Source organism: Pantherophis guttatus, chromosome 4, assembly GCF_059756535.1.
Source record: "Pantherophis guttatus breed Tessera chromosome 4, ASM5975653v1, whole genome shotgun sequence".
NCBI classification, from domain to species: Eukaryota; Metazoa; Chordata; class Lepidosauria; order Squamata; family Colubridae; genus Pantherophis; species Pantherophis guttatus.
Genome location: NC_142066.1, coordinates 157,417,144 through 157,430,681, shown reverse-complemented (window position 1 = coordinate 157,430,681; position 13,538 = coordinate 157,417,144). Strand labels below are relative to the sequence as shown.

Below are 13,538 nucleotides of genomic sequence, written 5' to 3'. Positions count from 1 at the left end.
CCAACGGAAATTTCTTCCGCCGCGTCTCAAACTCCGTACAGCCGCAGGGCCACCGTCTCCATTTTTAAGGGGGGGGGGAGGGAAAAAGAGAGACAAGCTGTTCGAAGGTCGAAGCGGGGATGTTTTCCCGCCTGACTGCCTCTGTTTCATCAGGGATGTCCTAGGATAGCTGTCAGGAACTATCCGGATGATTTGTCGGATGGGTGTCGAGTTCGAAACGAGGCTAAAAAAAAATAAATACATAATACATAATGTTTTGAGAACATAAGCCTGTTTTTTTATTTTTGGTTTGTTGGAGAAAGGGAAGTCCTTTTTGGCCTGTTCGTCGGTTTGTGTTTGCTCTAACAACGGTTCATTTAGTGACCGAAGTTTAGCGCAGAATGGAACGGTTGTTTTTCTCACCTAACGACCGTCGCAGCGTAGGGATCAAAATTTCGATGCTTGGCGACTGATTTGTATTTATGGCGCTTGTGGTGACTTGAGGTCGGTTGCGCGATCCTCTTTTTTGTGACCTCCACAACTTCAGTGGGGAAGCCAGATTCGCTTAACAACCGTGTGACTAACTGAACGACTGTGCTGGACGACTGTGGAAAGAAAGTCGCCAAATGGGACAAAACACACTTCATCGATGTCTCGCTTAGGGTCAGAAATGTCTGGCTCAATTGTTGTCATAAATCTAGGACTATCTGTAGTCCTGTCCCAGATAGAGCTGTGTCGTAAGTCAAAGACTACCTTTACTCAGAGCCATGGGAACTTCCAACGATCACTAAGCGACTGGTCATAAATCGAGGACTTCCTGTATTCCTGTCCCAGATAGAGCTGCATTGTATGTTGAGGACTTACAACCTGTTGTAAGTCGAGGTCTATTTGTAGTCAGATAGATCCGTGAGAACATCCAATGGCCACTAAGCAAGAGGATGTATGTCAAAGACTATTTTTACTCCTGTCCCAAAGAGAGTCGCATAGTAAATCGAGGACTTATGACCTGTCGTAACTCCAGTTCTTTTGAACAGGAGGACGACTTTTAACTGGTCATAAATTGACGATTTTTGACCGGTCATAAGTTGACGACTTTCAACCGGTCGTAAGTTGAGAACTATCTGTACTTATAGCCGCGTGAACATCCAACAGTCACTAACTGACCAGTCGTAAGTCAAGGACTTCCTGTATTCAGATAGAACTGAGAGAATATCCAACGGTCCCTAAGCGACTGGTCATAACTCGAGGATTTCCTGTGTCCCATACCTGAACCTTACCACACGCCCCCGATTTCCAACGCGGGAAAATCACATGACTGTCAATTGTCCCCTCCCCCCAGAGGTTTTCCCGACGCCCCGAGAAGACGTCCTCCCCGACCTGCGTCTCCTTCCCGAAGACACGATGGGACAATATTTTGGCGCTCTGAAAGAATCCCACAGTACATTTTGCAGTCCTCGTTTTGTTGACGTGCTCGATTTTTAGGCCGTCCTGCTCCACTGTGTTTACTTACCCCCTCCCCCCCAGTCCTCGGTTGCCAGGAAGGGATATTCTTCCCAGCAACCTCTTTTATTCTTGGCTGCTTTGGAAACTAATTCTGCTTCCTGGGTAATTGTTTCTAATTTGCATGATGGCTTGTTAATTTGCATGTGTGCTGCCATCTGTTTTTTGTTTAAAAATGAATTTTCTGATCAAAAGTTTGGCAAAGAGTATTAACAGCTAACAAGTACTAATAAAAGAGGAAGGAGGGAGGAGGGAAGGAGGGAGGAGTAAGAAAAGGATGGATGGATGGAAGGAAGGGAAGGAAAGAGGGAGAAAAGAAGGAAAAAAGGATTGATGGATGGAAGAAAGGAAAGAGGAAGGAAGGAAGGAGAAAAAGGAGGATGGATGGATGAAGGGAAAGGTGGGAGTGATAGGAAGGAAGGAGAAAAAAGGATGGATGGATGGATGGAAGAGAAAGAAAAGGAAAGAGGAAAGAAGGAGGAAAAAAGGAGGATGGATGGATGAAGGGAAGGGAAAGGTGGGAGTGACAGAGGAAGGAAGGAAGGAGAAAAAAGGATGGATGGAAGAAAGGAAAGAGGGAGGAAGGGAGGGAGGGAGGAAGAAGGATGGATGGAAGAGAAAGGAAAAAGGAAGTATGGAAGCAAGAAAGAAAAATGGATGGGTGAGTGGATGGATGAAGGGAAAGGAAAGGAGGGAGAGGGGATGGAAGGAAGGAGAAAAAAGAATGGATAGATGGAAGAAAGGAAAGGGAGGGAGGAAAGAGTAAAAAAGGATGGAGGAGGATGTATGAAGGGAAGGGAAAGGAGAGAGCAAGGCAAGGAAGGAAGGCAGGAGAAAAAGGATGGGTGGATAAGAAAGAAGGAAGGAAGAAAGAAAGGAAAGAAGGAAGGAAGAGGGGAGAAAGGAACAAGAAAGGGAGAGAGTGTGCGCGGGAGGGGGAAAAAAGGTGGAAGGAAGGAGAAAAAGAAACCAATGAGGAGGGAGGGAAAGAAGATGAAAGGTGAAGAAAGAGAAAGAGGAAAGAAGGAAGAGAAAGAAAGAAGCAAAAGTGCAGAAAGGAAAAATGAACAGCTTGTGATTGTTTCTTCCCCATCTGATTACAAAAAAAAAAAATCTCTCTCTTTGCTGTGATCCATGTTTTCTCCTAATTGTCAAAACCAAAAATCATAAAGTTGGAGGGTACCTTGGAGGTCATTTAGTCCAACCCCATGCTCGGGAAGCTTTCTCCTCCTCCTCCTCCTCCGTCATGGCTGTAGCGTACCAGGATTATATGATCATCATTAGAGATCTTCCCTCCCAGCTTCCGACAACCAAACTCAAGAAGGGAAGCTGGATTCGCTTAACGACCCCGCGAGTCGCTTAAGAACTTAAGTGATTCACTTAACAACCATGGGAAAAACAGGTTGTCAAAATGGAGCAGGACGGAAATTCTGATCGCAGTTGCGGTTGTAAGACTGGCTTAGCGATGGAAATTCTGTCCTGGCCTTGTGGTCGTAAATCCGAGGAGAAGCAAAATTGAAAGCAGAAAACCGATAGAGTGACGTCTGTCAGCTTTTCACCATCAGGTTTGCCTTTTTAACAGAAGGTCTGCTGGAGCAGGGGGTTGGACTAGATGACCTCCAGGGTGCCTTCCAGAATCCCTCCGAGGATTCTATAAATCCTCTATTAAAATCTTAAAATTATATAATTTTTTCCCCCTCCTTTTCTAATCTTGGTTTGTGCTCACAGGCAAAGAAAAGATGGCTTGTTGCAAACTCAGGTTTGTCTCTTCCAGATCCTTTTGGAACAGCTGAATTTTCTGAACCTCCGTCTCTGGGATTCACTCATCCAACGGCTGCTGGATTAGAACTCCTGTCGTTTCTCAGCCCGGCGCCAAATCAGAGCCAAGAAGGTAAACCCGGGACTGGAAAGAAAGTTGGGAAAAATCAAGACGTACAATGGGAATACAAGCAGTCCTCGACTTATGACCGCAATCTTTCAGTCCACAAAATTTCAGCCAGGCAGTGGTTTTTTTAGCACCTGTCGTTAAGTGAATCGCAGCCGTTGCTAAGTGAATCATGCAATCGTGACATGACTGTGGCATCCCCAGATTGTCAGAAGGTCGGAAAAGGCTCCTTTGGCGACTCTTCCTGCCACGGGTTGTTAAGTGAATCGCCGCATTTGTTGAGTTAGTCGCAGGGTCGTTAAGTGAAGCGGGCTTCCCCATTAACTCTACTTGTCCGAAGGTCACCTATAGGGACATGATGGCGAACCTATGGCACGTGTGCCCCAGGTGGCCCTGGAGCCATATCTGTGGGCATGTGAACTCGGCTTATTTTCAGGCCTTCTGAGCCCACCGGAAGTAGGGAAACTTTCTAGGAGCCTGGGGAGGGCCAAAACGGCCTTCCAGTCCTGCCTGAAGTCAGCAAACAGGATGTTTCCGGCTTCCGGAGGGCCTCGGGGGGGGGCTGGGGAAGGCCGTTTTCGCCCTCCCCAGGTTCCTAGAAAGGCTCTGGAGCCTGGGGAGGACGAAAAATGGGCCCACTGTGCCATCACATGTCAAAAGTGGGGGGAGTGTATGGGGGCCGTGCGTGCAGGTGCGAGGGAGCGGGGCACATAGAATTATGGGTGTGGGCACGTGTGCGCACAACACACACACACACACACACACACACACACACACACACACACACACACGCTCCCCCTGCTTTTGGCACGCGATGGCAAAAAGGTTAGCCATCCCTGCTATAGGGGAATCATATGAACCCCCATCATACATACGAATCAGTTGCCAGGCGTCTGAATTTCGATCATGTGGCCATAGGGAGGCTGTGATGGTCGTTAAATGTGAAAACTGCTCCTAAGTCACTTTTTTCAGTGCCGTAGTAACTTCGAACCATCCGTAAACAAACAGTCGTAAGTTGAGGACTGCCTGTAGTTTATTTGGATGCTGGGTTGCAGGATTCGAATTGTTCTCCTTATGGCAAAGTGAGCCAGGGCACACTTAACGACCGTGTTATTAATTTTAACCACTGCTGTAGAGGTAGTCCTCAGTTTACGACCTCAATTGTGCCCCAGATTTCTGCGGCTAATCGAGACAGTTGGGAAGTGAGTTTTGACTCACTTTTACGACCTTTCTTGTACCAGCTGCTGTTAGTAAGTGAGTCATGCATTCATTAAGCGAGACTGGCTTCCCCGCTGACCTTGCTCGTCAGACCAACCGTCATGTGACCACAGGGTTGTGACCGTCATTAAGTATGAAACATGGTTCCAAATCTCTCTTTCCTGTGCCATTGTAACATCGAACAGTCGCTAAATGAACTGTTGTAAGGCAAGGATTACCTGTGATTCACTTAACGACAATTGTAAGAAAGATGCTAATCTGGGCCCAAACTCACATAACAACTGTCTCGCTTAGCAATAGAAATGTAGGCCTCCATTTTGGTCGTAAGTCGAGGACTCCCTGCTGCGACTGAAGCGTCTCAGCCCTTCTGGATTCGTTTTTGTTGGTAAGCAAACACCGGTGGTCCTCAACTTACGACCAAAATTTCCGTTGCTAAGTGAAACCTTGGTTCAGTGTTAACGTTTTGTCCTGTTTTGTGATCTCGCTTGCCACCGTTGTTAAGCGAATCTGGCTCCCCCCCCTTTTTGACTTCGCTGGTGAATTCCTGTTGCTGAGCGATACAGTTGTTAAGTGAGTTTCGCCTATTTGTACGACCTTTCTGGTCGCCTATTAAGTGAATCGCTGGGGTTGTTCGGTTATTAAGCGAATCGGGCTTCCCCATGGACGTTGCTTATTAGACAGTTGCAAAAGTAGATCAGGTCATGTGATCCAGTGATCCTGTTATAAATAGGAATCAGTTGCTAAGCATCTGAATTTTGATCTGACCACGAGGATGCTACAACAGTTATTAAGTGTGACAAACTTAAGTCCCTTTTTCCAGTGCCGTCGTAAATTGGAACAGTCATTAAGTGAACTACCTGTATTTTTTCCGCTTTTGCGGAAAAACAAGAGCGGGAAAAATACAGGTAGTTCACTTACTGACCATTCCAAGTTACAACGGTATGGAAAAAAGGGACTTATGACCAGGGACTTATACCCCAGCAAAAGAAGGTTCTCAGGCTACTGGCCCAGAAAATTCAGGCAGTCTTTGACAAAACGCTTCATTTAGTGACTGTTCCAAGTTACGACCTCCCTGAAAAATGCGACATAGAATGAGTCTTCACTCTTAACTTCCCCGGGGTCCCGTGATCCATATTCGGAGGCTTATTAACCAGCATGCATTAATCATGGTTTATGTGATCACCATTAGTGACCTTCGATGGTCCACAGGTCTTGGCATGGTCCTTGAGATGTTGGGTTCTCTGGAGAAGTTTGGAAGGAACCTCATGTCCCACCAGATTTCGTGGAAGACCAAATTGGGGGCCAGAGTACTGACCTGGTCAAGGTCCCTCATGGGTCTTCTGAGGTGGAAACATCTCACCTCTTGTCTTCTTCACAGAGGTCCACCAGGTCCCCATGGAGAAGCTCCACCCTGCTGAAGATGCTCCCTGTTCTGGTGAGCTGAGCCCTCCAGAAGCAGAGCAGGTGATGGTCTCCTCAGGTGAGAGAAAAGGGCTTCCCCCAGCGTTCCAGTCCATCTTCTGGGTTGGGTGTCTCTGTCTCCTGTGCGTGAAGGTGGTTTTGTCTACGTGGGTGATGGTGTGCCCTTGGGTTCAGGAAGCATCTCGTGACTTGGTCCATGCAGCTCATTGGCTCCACTGAGTAGAGGACATGAGTGGCACCATCAACTTCTCCTCCTCCACTTTCTCCCCTCTTCTCCATCTGTCTTCTCCATCATCTCCATCCATCTTCTTTTTCTCCTTCTCCTTCTTCTTCTCCCCTTAACTTTCTCCATCCATCTTCTCCATCATCTCCATCCATCTTCTCCTTCTTTTTCTCCTCCTCCTCCTTCTCCCCTTAACTTTCTCCATCCGTCTTCTCCTTCATCTTCTCCCTCTTTCCTTCTTCTTTTTATCCTTTTCTTCCTTCTCCTTCTTCTTCCCTTAACTTTCTCCATCCATCTTCTCCTTCATCTTCTCCCTCTTTCCTTCTTCTTTTTATCCTTTTCTTCTTTCTTCTTCTTCCCTTAACTTTCTCCATCCATCTTCTCCTTCATCTTCTCCCTCTTTCCTTCTTCTTTTTATCCTTTTCTTCCTTCTCCTTCTTCTTCTCTTAACTTTCTCCATCCATCTTCTTCATCTTTTCCATCCATCCATCTCCTTCTTTTTCTCCTCCTCCTCCTTCTCCCCTTAACTTTCTCCATCTGTCTTCTCCTTCATCTTCTCCCTCTTTCCTTCTTCTTTTTATCCTTTTCTTCCTTCTCCTTCTTCTTCCCTTAACTTTCTCCATCTATCTTCTCCTTCATCTTCTCCCTCTTTCCTTCTTCTTTTTATCCTTTTCTTCTTTCTTCTTCTTCCCTTAACTTTCTCCATCCATCTTCTCCTTCATCTTCTCCCTCTTTCCTTCTTCTTTTTATCCTTTTCTTCCTTCTCCTTCTTCTTCTCTTAACTTTCTCCATCCATCTTCTTCATCTTTTCCATCCATCCATCTCCTTCTTTTTCTCCTCCTCCTCCTTCTCCCCTTAACTTTCTCCATCTGTCTTCTCCTTCATCTTCTCCCTCTTTCCTTCTTCTTTTTATCCTTTTCTTCCTTCTCCTTCTTCTTCCCTTAACTTTCTCCATCCATCTTCTTCATCTTTTCCATCCATCCATCTCCTTATTTTCGTCTCCTCCTCCTCCTCCTCTTCATTCCCCTTCTTTGCCTCCTTCTTCTCTACACAAACCGCCCCTCCCTTGAAGCACAGATGATGTTCCTTAGTTGGGTCATGAGACATCTTCAAGGAAACCACCCAGCTCAGAGAGCACCAAGGAACCCACAGTCATCCTCCTCTGTTCCTCTCCTTCTCCCCCTCCCTCTCTTCCTCCCCCTCCCCTCCTCCTCCTCCTCCTCTCCTCAGATCCCCCTCCCTTCTAGCACTGATGACGTTCCCTAGTTGGGTCGTGAGAAATCTACAAGGAATCCACCTAGCTCCTTGAACACTAGTCCTTCTCCTCCTCCTCTTGCTCCATCCTCTTCCTCGTCCTTCCTCTCTCCCTTCACACCACAGAGAGCCATCTCTGTCCTTCAAGGCAACGGATTTCTGGAGGATCTGCTGATCATTTGGGGGTTTTCGTTTGGCTTGGGAGGCCATAAGAATAGGACTGTCCTACCAAAGTCCACCATGATCTCTTCCTGCTAAATATTTAAAAGAAGATAATGTGCTGTTGTAAGTCTATTTTTGTCTGTTTCTTCTGCAGTTCCTCCTGCATTTGAGGACGCTGTCCCTACCATGGAGGAGCTGATGGGATTTGAACCCTCGCTGGACCAACCCTTGCTTCTTCAGAAAGGACCTCAAGCAGGTGAGCTGAGTGAGGAGCAGGCAGGCAGAATTGGGCCACTTCCTTGGCCCATGCCGCAGCTGCTGGATGCACGAAGAGACTTCCTTGGGTTGAAGACTTTTAGACTGGATTTTATTCCAATTTTACTTTAAATCGTATTTTATCCAATTCCATTTTAAATTGCTTTTATCAAATTTTAGTAATAATTTGTTTCTGGAACTCTGCACTTTGATATGGCCCAAGGGCTAATCAATCAATCAATCAATCAATCAATCAATCAATCAACTAAATTAAAGAATGGGAAAAGGGCTTATAAGCTGCCCCATCCATCTTCTCCTTAAGAAGGGGTAGAGGAGGAGGAGGAGGAGGAAGAGGAAGGATTGTGGGGTTGGTGCTCTCTCAGCTTGGCTGTTTTGTTGCAGACATTTTGTGACCAAACTAGGGAACATCATCAGTGCCAGAAGGGTTTGTGGAGGAGCAGGAGGAGGACTGTGGGGTCCTTGGTGCTCTCTGAGCTGGGTAGTTTTCTTGCAGACATTTCATGACCCAACTAGATAACTTCATCAGTGCTAGAAGGGAGTGTGGTATGAGGAGAGGAGAGGAGGAGGAGGAAGAGGAAGAGGAAGAAGAGGAGGAAAAGGACTGTGGGGTCCTTGGTGCTCTCTAAGCTTGGCTGTTTTCTTCAGACGTTTCACGATCCAACTAGGTAACATCATCAGTGCCATTGGTAGAAGGGAGTGGGGTGTGTGGAGTAACCTCCTTACCACCTTCCTAACTCCAATGCATATTTTCCTAGAAACCTCCCTTAATGGAATCCATTAAAAGACCCTTCTGTAAGGATATGCTGGCTCGTAGATGGAGCAAGCCTGCTCAACATCTGGTCAGCCGGTTGTCCAAAATGACACCAGGGTCTCCTGCTTGGGGTGGTGGTGGTTCATCTTGAAGACCTCTAAGGTCCCATCCAACTCTGGGATTCTGTTATCTCTCCGATGATGCACCTTTTCTGGTTTGAACCTGGACGGCATCCACCCATTCCTCGTTCCGGATTTCTGAAGGACCTCCAATGGACGGGACAGATTGACTTCATGGTGGTGACACATCACTGACCATGGATGGTTTGGAAAGTGGAGAACTGTGGAGCACTCAAGAACACCTGGGTAGCTTCTGAGTAGAAAAGACAACTCTTTCTTTCCTCCTTTCTCCAAAACAGGCTTCCTGGAGACCCCGGTGTCGAAAGAACTAAAATCAGAAGATGAAGATATCATTGTCCTCACCGCTGACAGTTGTCCCACGCTGGAAAAACCAGAAGAAGGGAGCCTATTCCTTCACTCTCCAAAGGAGAAAGACGGTTTTCTTGGCCAACAGCCAATGGCAGTAAGCCTTCCAGCCCAAAAAACAGAGGAGGTCCAGCCATCACTTCCCTTTCCTGCTCAAGAAGAAAAGAGCCCATGTCCCGACTTCAACACAGAAGATCTGTTTCAACCAACGCCAACCGAATCTGGAGAGCATCTTCCACATCTTGCAGGTAAAAACAAATCAAAGCTTCGTGATGGGCTGTCATCTTCTTATCATTCTAAGTCAACCTCTTTTCTTCCTCTCTTCTCTAAGTCTGAACCTTTTCTTTCGGGGGTGCTCTTGATAGATTTTGAGTTGGGGGCTGGAGAACTTCAACGAGATACTTCAGAGACTGATCAGAAGAGCACTTAGAACGTAAAGAGTATTCTCTTGGCTTTCTGAGTTGTGTCCCAACGCCCTGCTGTTCAGCACAAGAACTTCTTGAGTTGGACGTAACGGTGTGGTTGGTAGACAGATCTACGATAAATGTCAAGGATCATTGAACCCCTGGTGTTCCTTGATGTTCTCCAGTTGTGTTGGGACTGGTAAAGAGGTCTTGGAAGGCCCTCCACATAAATTCTTGGAAAGGATCCTTTGAAGCCTATAAGTTCTGGAGATGGTTCTTCCAGCACCTTTGGAGAACATCTCTTTGGGCAAGACCAGCCCGAGATTGGCCAAGGGACCACGAAGCTTCTGGTCATTGGAGAAAGTTCTTCGTTTTATGGTGATGACCCTGGTTTTTGTCTTCAGCAGACTTGATGGGATCTGTCCTTGGGGAGGAGCCCCACGTGGACTCTCTAAGATCCTTTGTTGATGAGTCCACGTTGGTCAAGGACAAGGAAATACCTGCCCACCCAGTGGAGCCACCTGCAGGAAAGCTGCCTCCAGAACAAGGAGGTGAGTATTTATGGAGAATTAGAAGCTGAACCTTCTCTGGAGACCTTCTCTTCCTTCTCCATCCTGCAATTTTTCTCCCTTGCAACTTGCTTTTCTCTTGGTTGCTGAGGAACTTCAGGTCTTCTGCTTTGGAAGGTAGATCTTAGTTATATGATAGAATTAGATAAATGGCAGAAATTGTGGGACAAGAATTATAAATTAACGATGTCAACTGCATATGAGGAGAATTTGTATAAGATGTTTTATAGATTGCAGCTTTGAAGCCCTGAAGTTCTGGAGATGGTTCTTCCAGCACCTTTGGAGAACATCTCTTTGGGCAAGACCAGCCTGAGTTTGGCCACGGGACCACGATGCTTCTGGTCATTGGAGAAAGTTCTTCGTTTTGTGGTGATGACCCTGGTTTTTGTCTTCAGCAGACTTGATGGGATCTGTCCTTGGAGAGGAGCCCCACGTGGACTCTCTAAGATCCTTTGTTGATGAGTCCACATTGGTCAAGGACAAGGAAATACCTGCCCACCCAGTGGAGCCACCTGCAGGAAAGCTGCCTCCAGAACAAGGAGGTGAGTATTTATGGAGAATTAGAAGCTGAACCTTCTCTGAAGACCTTCTCTTCCTTCTCCATCCTGCAATTTTTCTCCTTTGCAACTTGCTTTTCTCTTGGTTGCTGAGGAACTTCAGGTCTTCTGCTTTGGAAGGTAGATCTTAGTTATATGATAGAATTAGATAAATGGTAGAAATTGTGGGACAAGAATTATAAATTAACGATGTCAACTGCATATAAGGAGAATTTGTATAAGATGTTTTATAGATGGCACCTTCCACCGGCGAGGTTGGCAAAGATGTTTAAAGATAACTCAGCTAAATGTTGGAAGTGCCACCAGCTACCTGGATCTTACTATCATATGTGGTGGACATGTGAAGAAGCAAAGAAGCATTGGACAAAAAATAAAGACACAGTTGGAAAAGATGACAAAACAACATACTGTATTGAGTTAAAACCAGAAATGTTTCTGCTGGGGTTCTTACCTGAAATTTATAATAAAGAGAATGTATATTTAATTATTCATGTATTAACCACAGCTAGAATTGTATTTGCACAACATTGGAAAAGTGAAGAGATTCCCATTGATGAGAAAGTAATTAGGAAAATATTAGAATGTGCAGAAATGAACAGATTAACACTAGCAATTAAGGAGAGCGAACAAACTGAATATTATATGATATGGGAAGTATTTTATCAATGCTTAGAAAATAAAAAAGAAATTTGGAAATCAAGAAAATTAAAGAAAATTAGAAAATATATTAAGATAGAGATATAAATAAGATGACAATTGTTAGTATACGTATGATGAGAATAACTATGTTTAATGTTATTATTGTACTATTATTAGAAGATACTAAGAAGAAAATGAAGAGTTTTACAATGTTTAACTGTTTAATATATTGTAATTTTAAGTTTAGAGAAGTAATATTAATGCGAATGTAAATGTTGAAGGATATTGCATAGAGATAGTTGTACCCAGACAACACACTTCTTAAGGAAAGATAGAATGTATGTATTTTAAAAATTGGGGGAAAAAACCTTAAAAAAAAAAAAGAAATTCTTGGAAAGGTTTCTTTGAAGCCCTGAAGTTCTGGAGATGGTTCTTCCAGCACCTTTGGAGAATATCGCTTTGGGCAAGACTAGTCTGAGTTTGGCCACGGGACCACGATGCTTCTGGTCATTGGAGAAAGTTCTTCGTTTTGTGGTGATGATCCTGGTTTTTGTCTTCAGCAGACTTGATGGGATCTGTCCTTGGAGAAGAACCCCACGTGGTCTCTCCACGGTCCTTTGTTGATGACTCCATGTTGGTCAAAGACAAGGAAATACCTGCCCACCCAGTGGAGCCACCTGCAGGAAAGCTGCCTCCAGAACAAGGAGGTGAGTATCTATGGAGAAGTAGAAGCTGAACCTTCTCTGGAGACCTTCTCTTCCTTCTCCATCCTGCAATTTTTCTCTCTTGCAACTTGCTTTCCTCTTGGTTGTTGAGGAACCTCAGGTCTTCTGCTCTGAAAGATAGATCTTACAACATCTTCTTCCTTCACTGCTTTCTCCCTGCCCCTGCTAATGTTGTCCACCAAAACTGGACGTCCTACCTTAGTTGCCCTGATACCTGTGTCCCACGCAGTTCCTTGTTTTGATCTACCTATTTCTGTGGGTTCCTGAGAACCATTTGTCTACTTTCTGAAACCGGACACTTAAGATCAACACTTTTGGGCGGGTCCGTTAACGACCTTGGCCTGCCCTTGCGTGAAAAAGGACGTTCCATATGTTGTCCATTGCTCCCCTTAAATACATCTTCTGAACTCTGGGAGAGATTGAGATGTTCAGAGACACTTTGATGACCTTCTGTGGTTGAGTAATAGGTTGTGTGGAAGTCCAGAAAAAAGATTTCTTCCCTTAAATTGAGCCTTCCACTCTTGCAGGAAGAGTCATAGAATCATAGGGCTGGAAGGAACTTCGGAGGTCCAAGTCTAAGGCAGAAGACCTTATACCATCATGGACAAACGATTGTCCAGTCTACTCCTGTCTATCTATCTCATTTCTATCTGTGTCTCAGACGTCTTAGCTTGCCAGTATGCTGATCTTCTGAAGTGGAAGCTTTCAAGGTCTAGATCCTGGTTAAAGGGACACCCTAGATCTGGAAAACCCTTTTAGCAAAGGGAAGACATTCAGCCCTTCCTCAAACCTACCACCGTTGGATTACAATGTCCATCATCCCCAAGATGATAGGAGATGTGGACAAGCAGCCATTGAAAGCTAAAAAGTTGGGTTAAGAATACCTGTTTATTCTGTTCGATCTGTTTATCACTCTCCTTACCACTTTCTGTAGAGCAGGGGTGTCAAACTCAATTTCATTGCGGGCCGCATTAGGGGTGTGGTTGGGGAGCAGGCTGAGCATGGCCGACTGGGTAGGTGTGGCCAGCTTGATGCCACTCACTGGGCATGGCTTATTGGGTGGGTGTGGCCAACTTGACACCACTCCATAACTGCTGGCATGTTTCCTCTTCACATTGGGTAGACTGGGCTGAAGCAACGCAGGACAGCCCCTTAAATTTTCCAGGACAGCCCCGCGGGCCGGATCTGACCACATTTTGTGTTTAACACGCCTGCTATAGAGGGACAATAGGGAACGTCCTATTGCATTACTGTCTGGTTTGGAAGCATTACAGCTTCGGACGGGAAAGCTGTGCAGAGAGTGGTGAGGACAGTGGTTTGGAAGCATTACAGCTTCAGAGAGGAAGGCTGTAGAGCAGTGGTGTCAAACTCAATTTCATTGAGGGCTGCATCAGGGCAGTGGTTGACATCGGGCTGGGCGGGCATGGCCGACTGGGTGGGTGTGGCCAACCAGGTGGGCTTGGCCAACTGATTGGGTGTGGCCAGCTTG

The 13,538-nt window shown here is 45.7% G+C and overlaps 1 protein-coding gene across 50 annotated transcripts in view; it reads left to right on the top strand.

Annotated features, from left to right (window-relative positions):
* The window catches only part of LOC117658030 (uncharacterized), a 131,527-nt gene that overhangs the window by 64,195 nt on the left and 53,794 nt on the right, over positions 1–13,538 (top strand). For 31 of the 50 annotated variants that reach the window (XR_015734158.1, XR_015734157.1, XR_015734153.1 and 28 more), the window contains exons 6-13: positions 1,319–1,417; positions 3,254–3,370; positions 5,961–6,062; positions 7,798–7,899; positions 9,089–9,403; positions 9,964–10,110; positions 10,524–10,670; positions 11,885–12,031. Coding sequence is in view for 38 of the 50 variants with exons in the window: in XM_087893197.1 (XP_087749323.1) it covers positions 1,319–1,417; positions 3,254–3,370; positions 5,961–6,062; positions 7,798–7,899; positions 9,089–9,403; positions 9,964–10,110; positions 10,524–10,670; positions 11,885–12,031 (1,176 nt within the window). In the remaining 12 variants the exon portion in view is untranslated. The remainder of the gene's footprint in view (positions 1–1,318; positions 1,418–3,253; positions 3,371–5,960; positions 6,063–7,797; positions 7,900–9,088; positions 9,404–9,963; positions 10,111–10,523; positions 10,671–11,884; positions 12,032–13,538) is intronic. The other 19 variants (XM_087893203.1, XM_087893185.1, XM_087893176.1 and 16 more) reach the window with 18 other exon arrangements.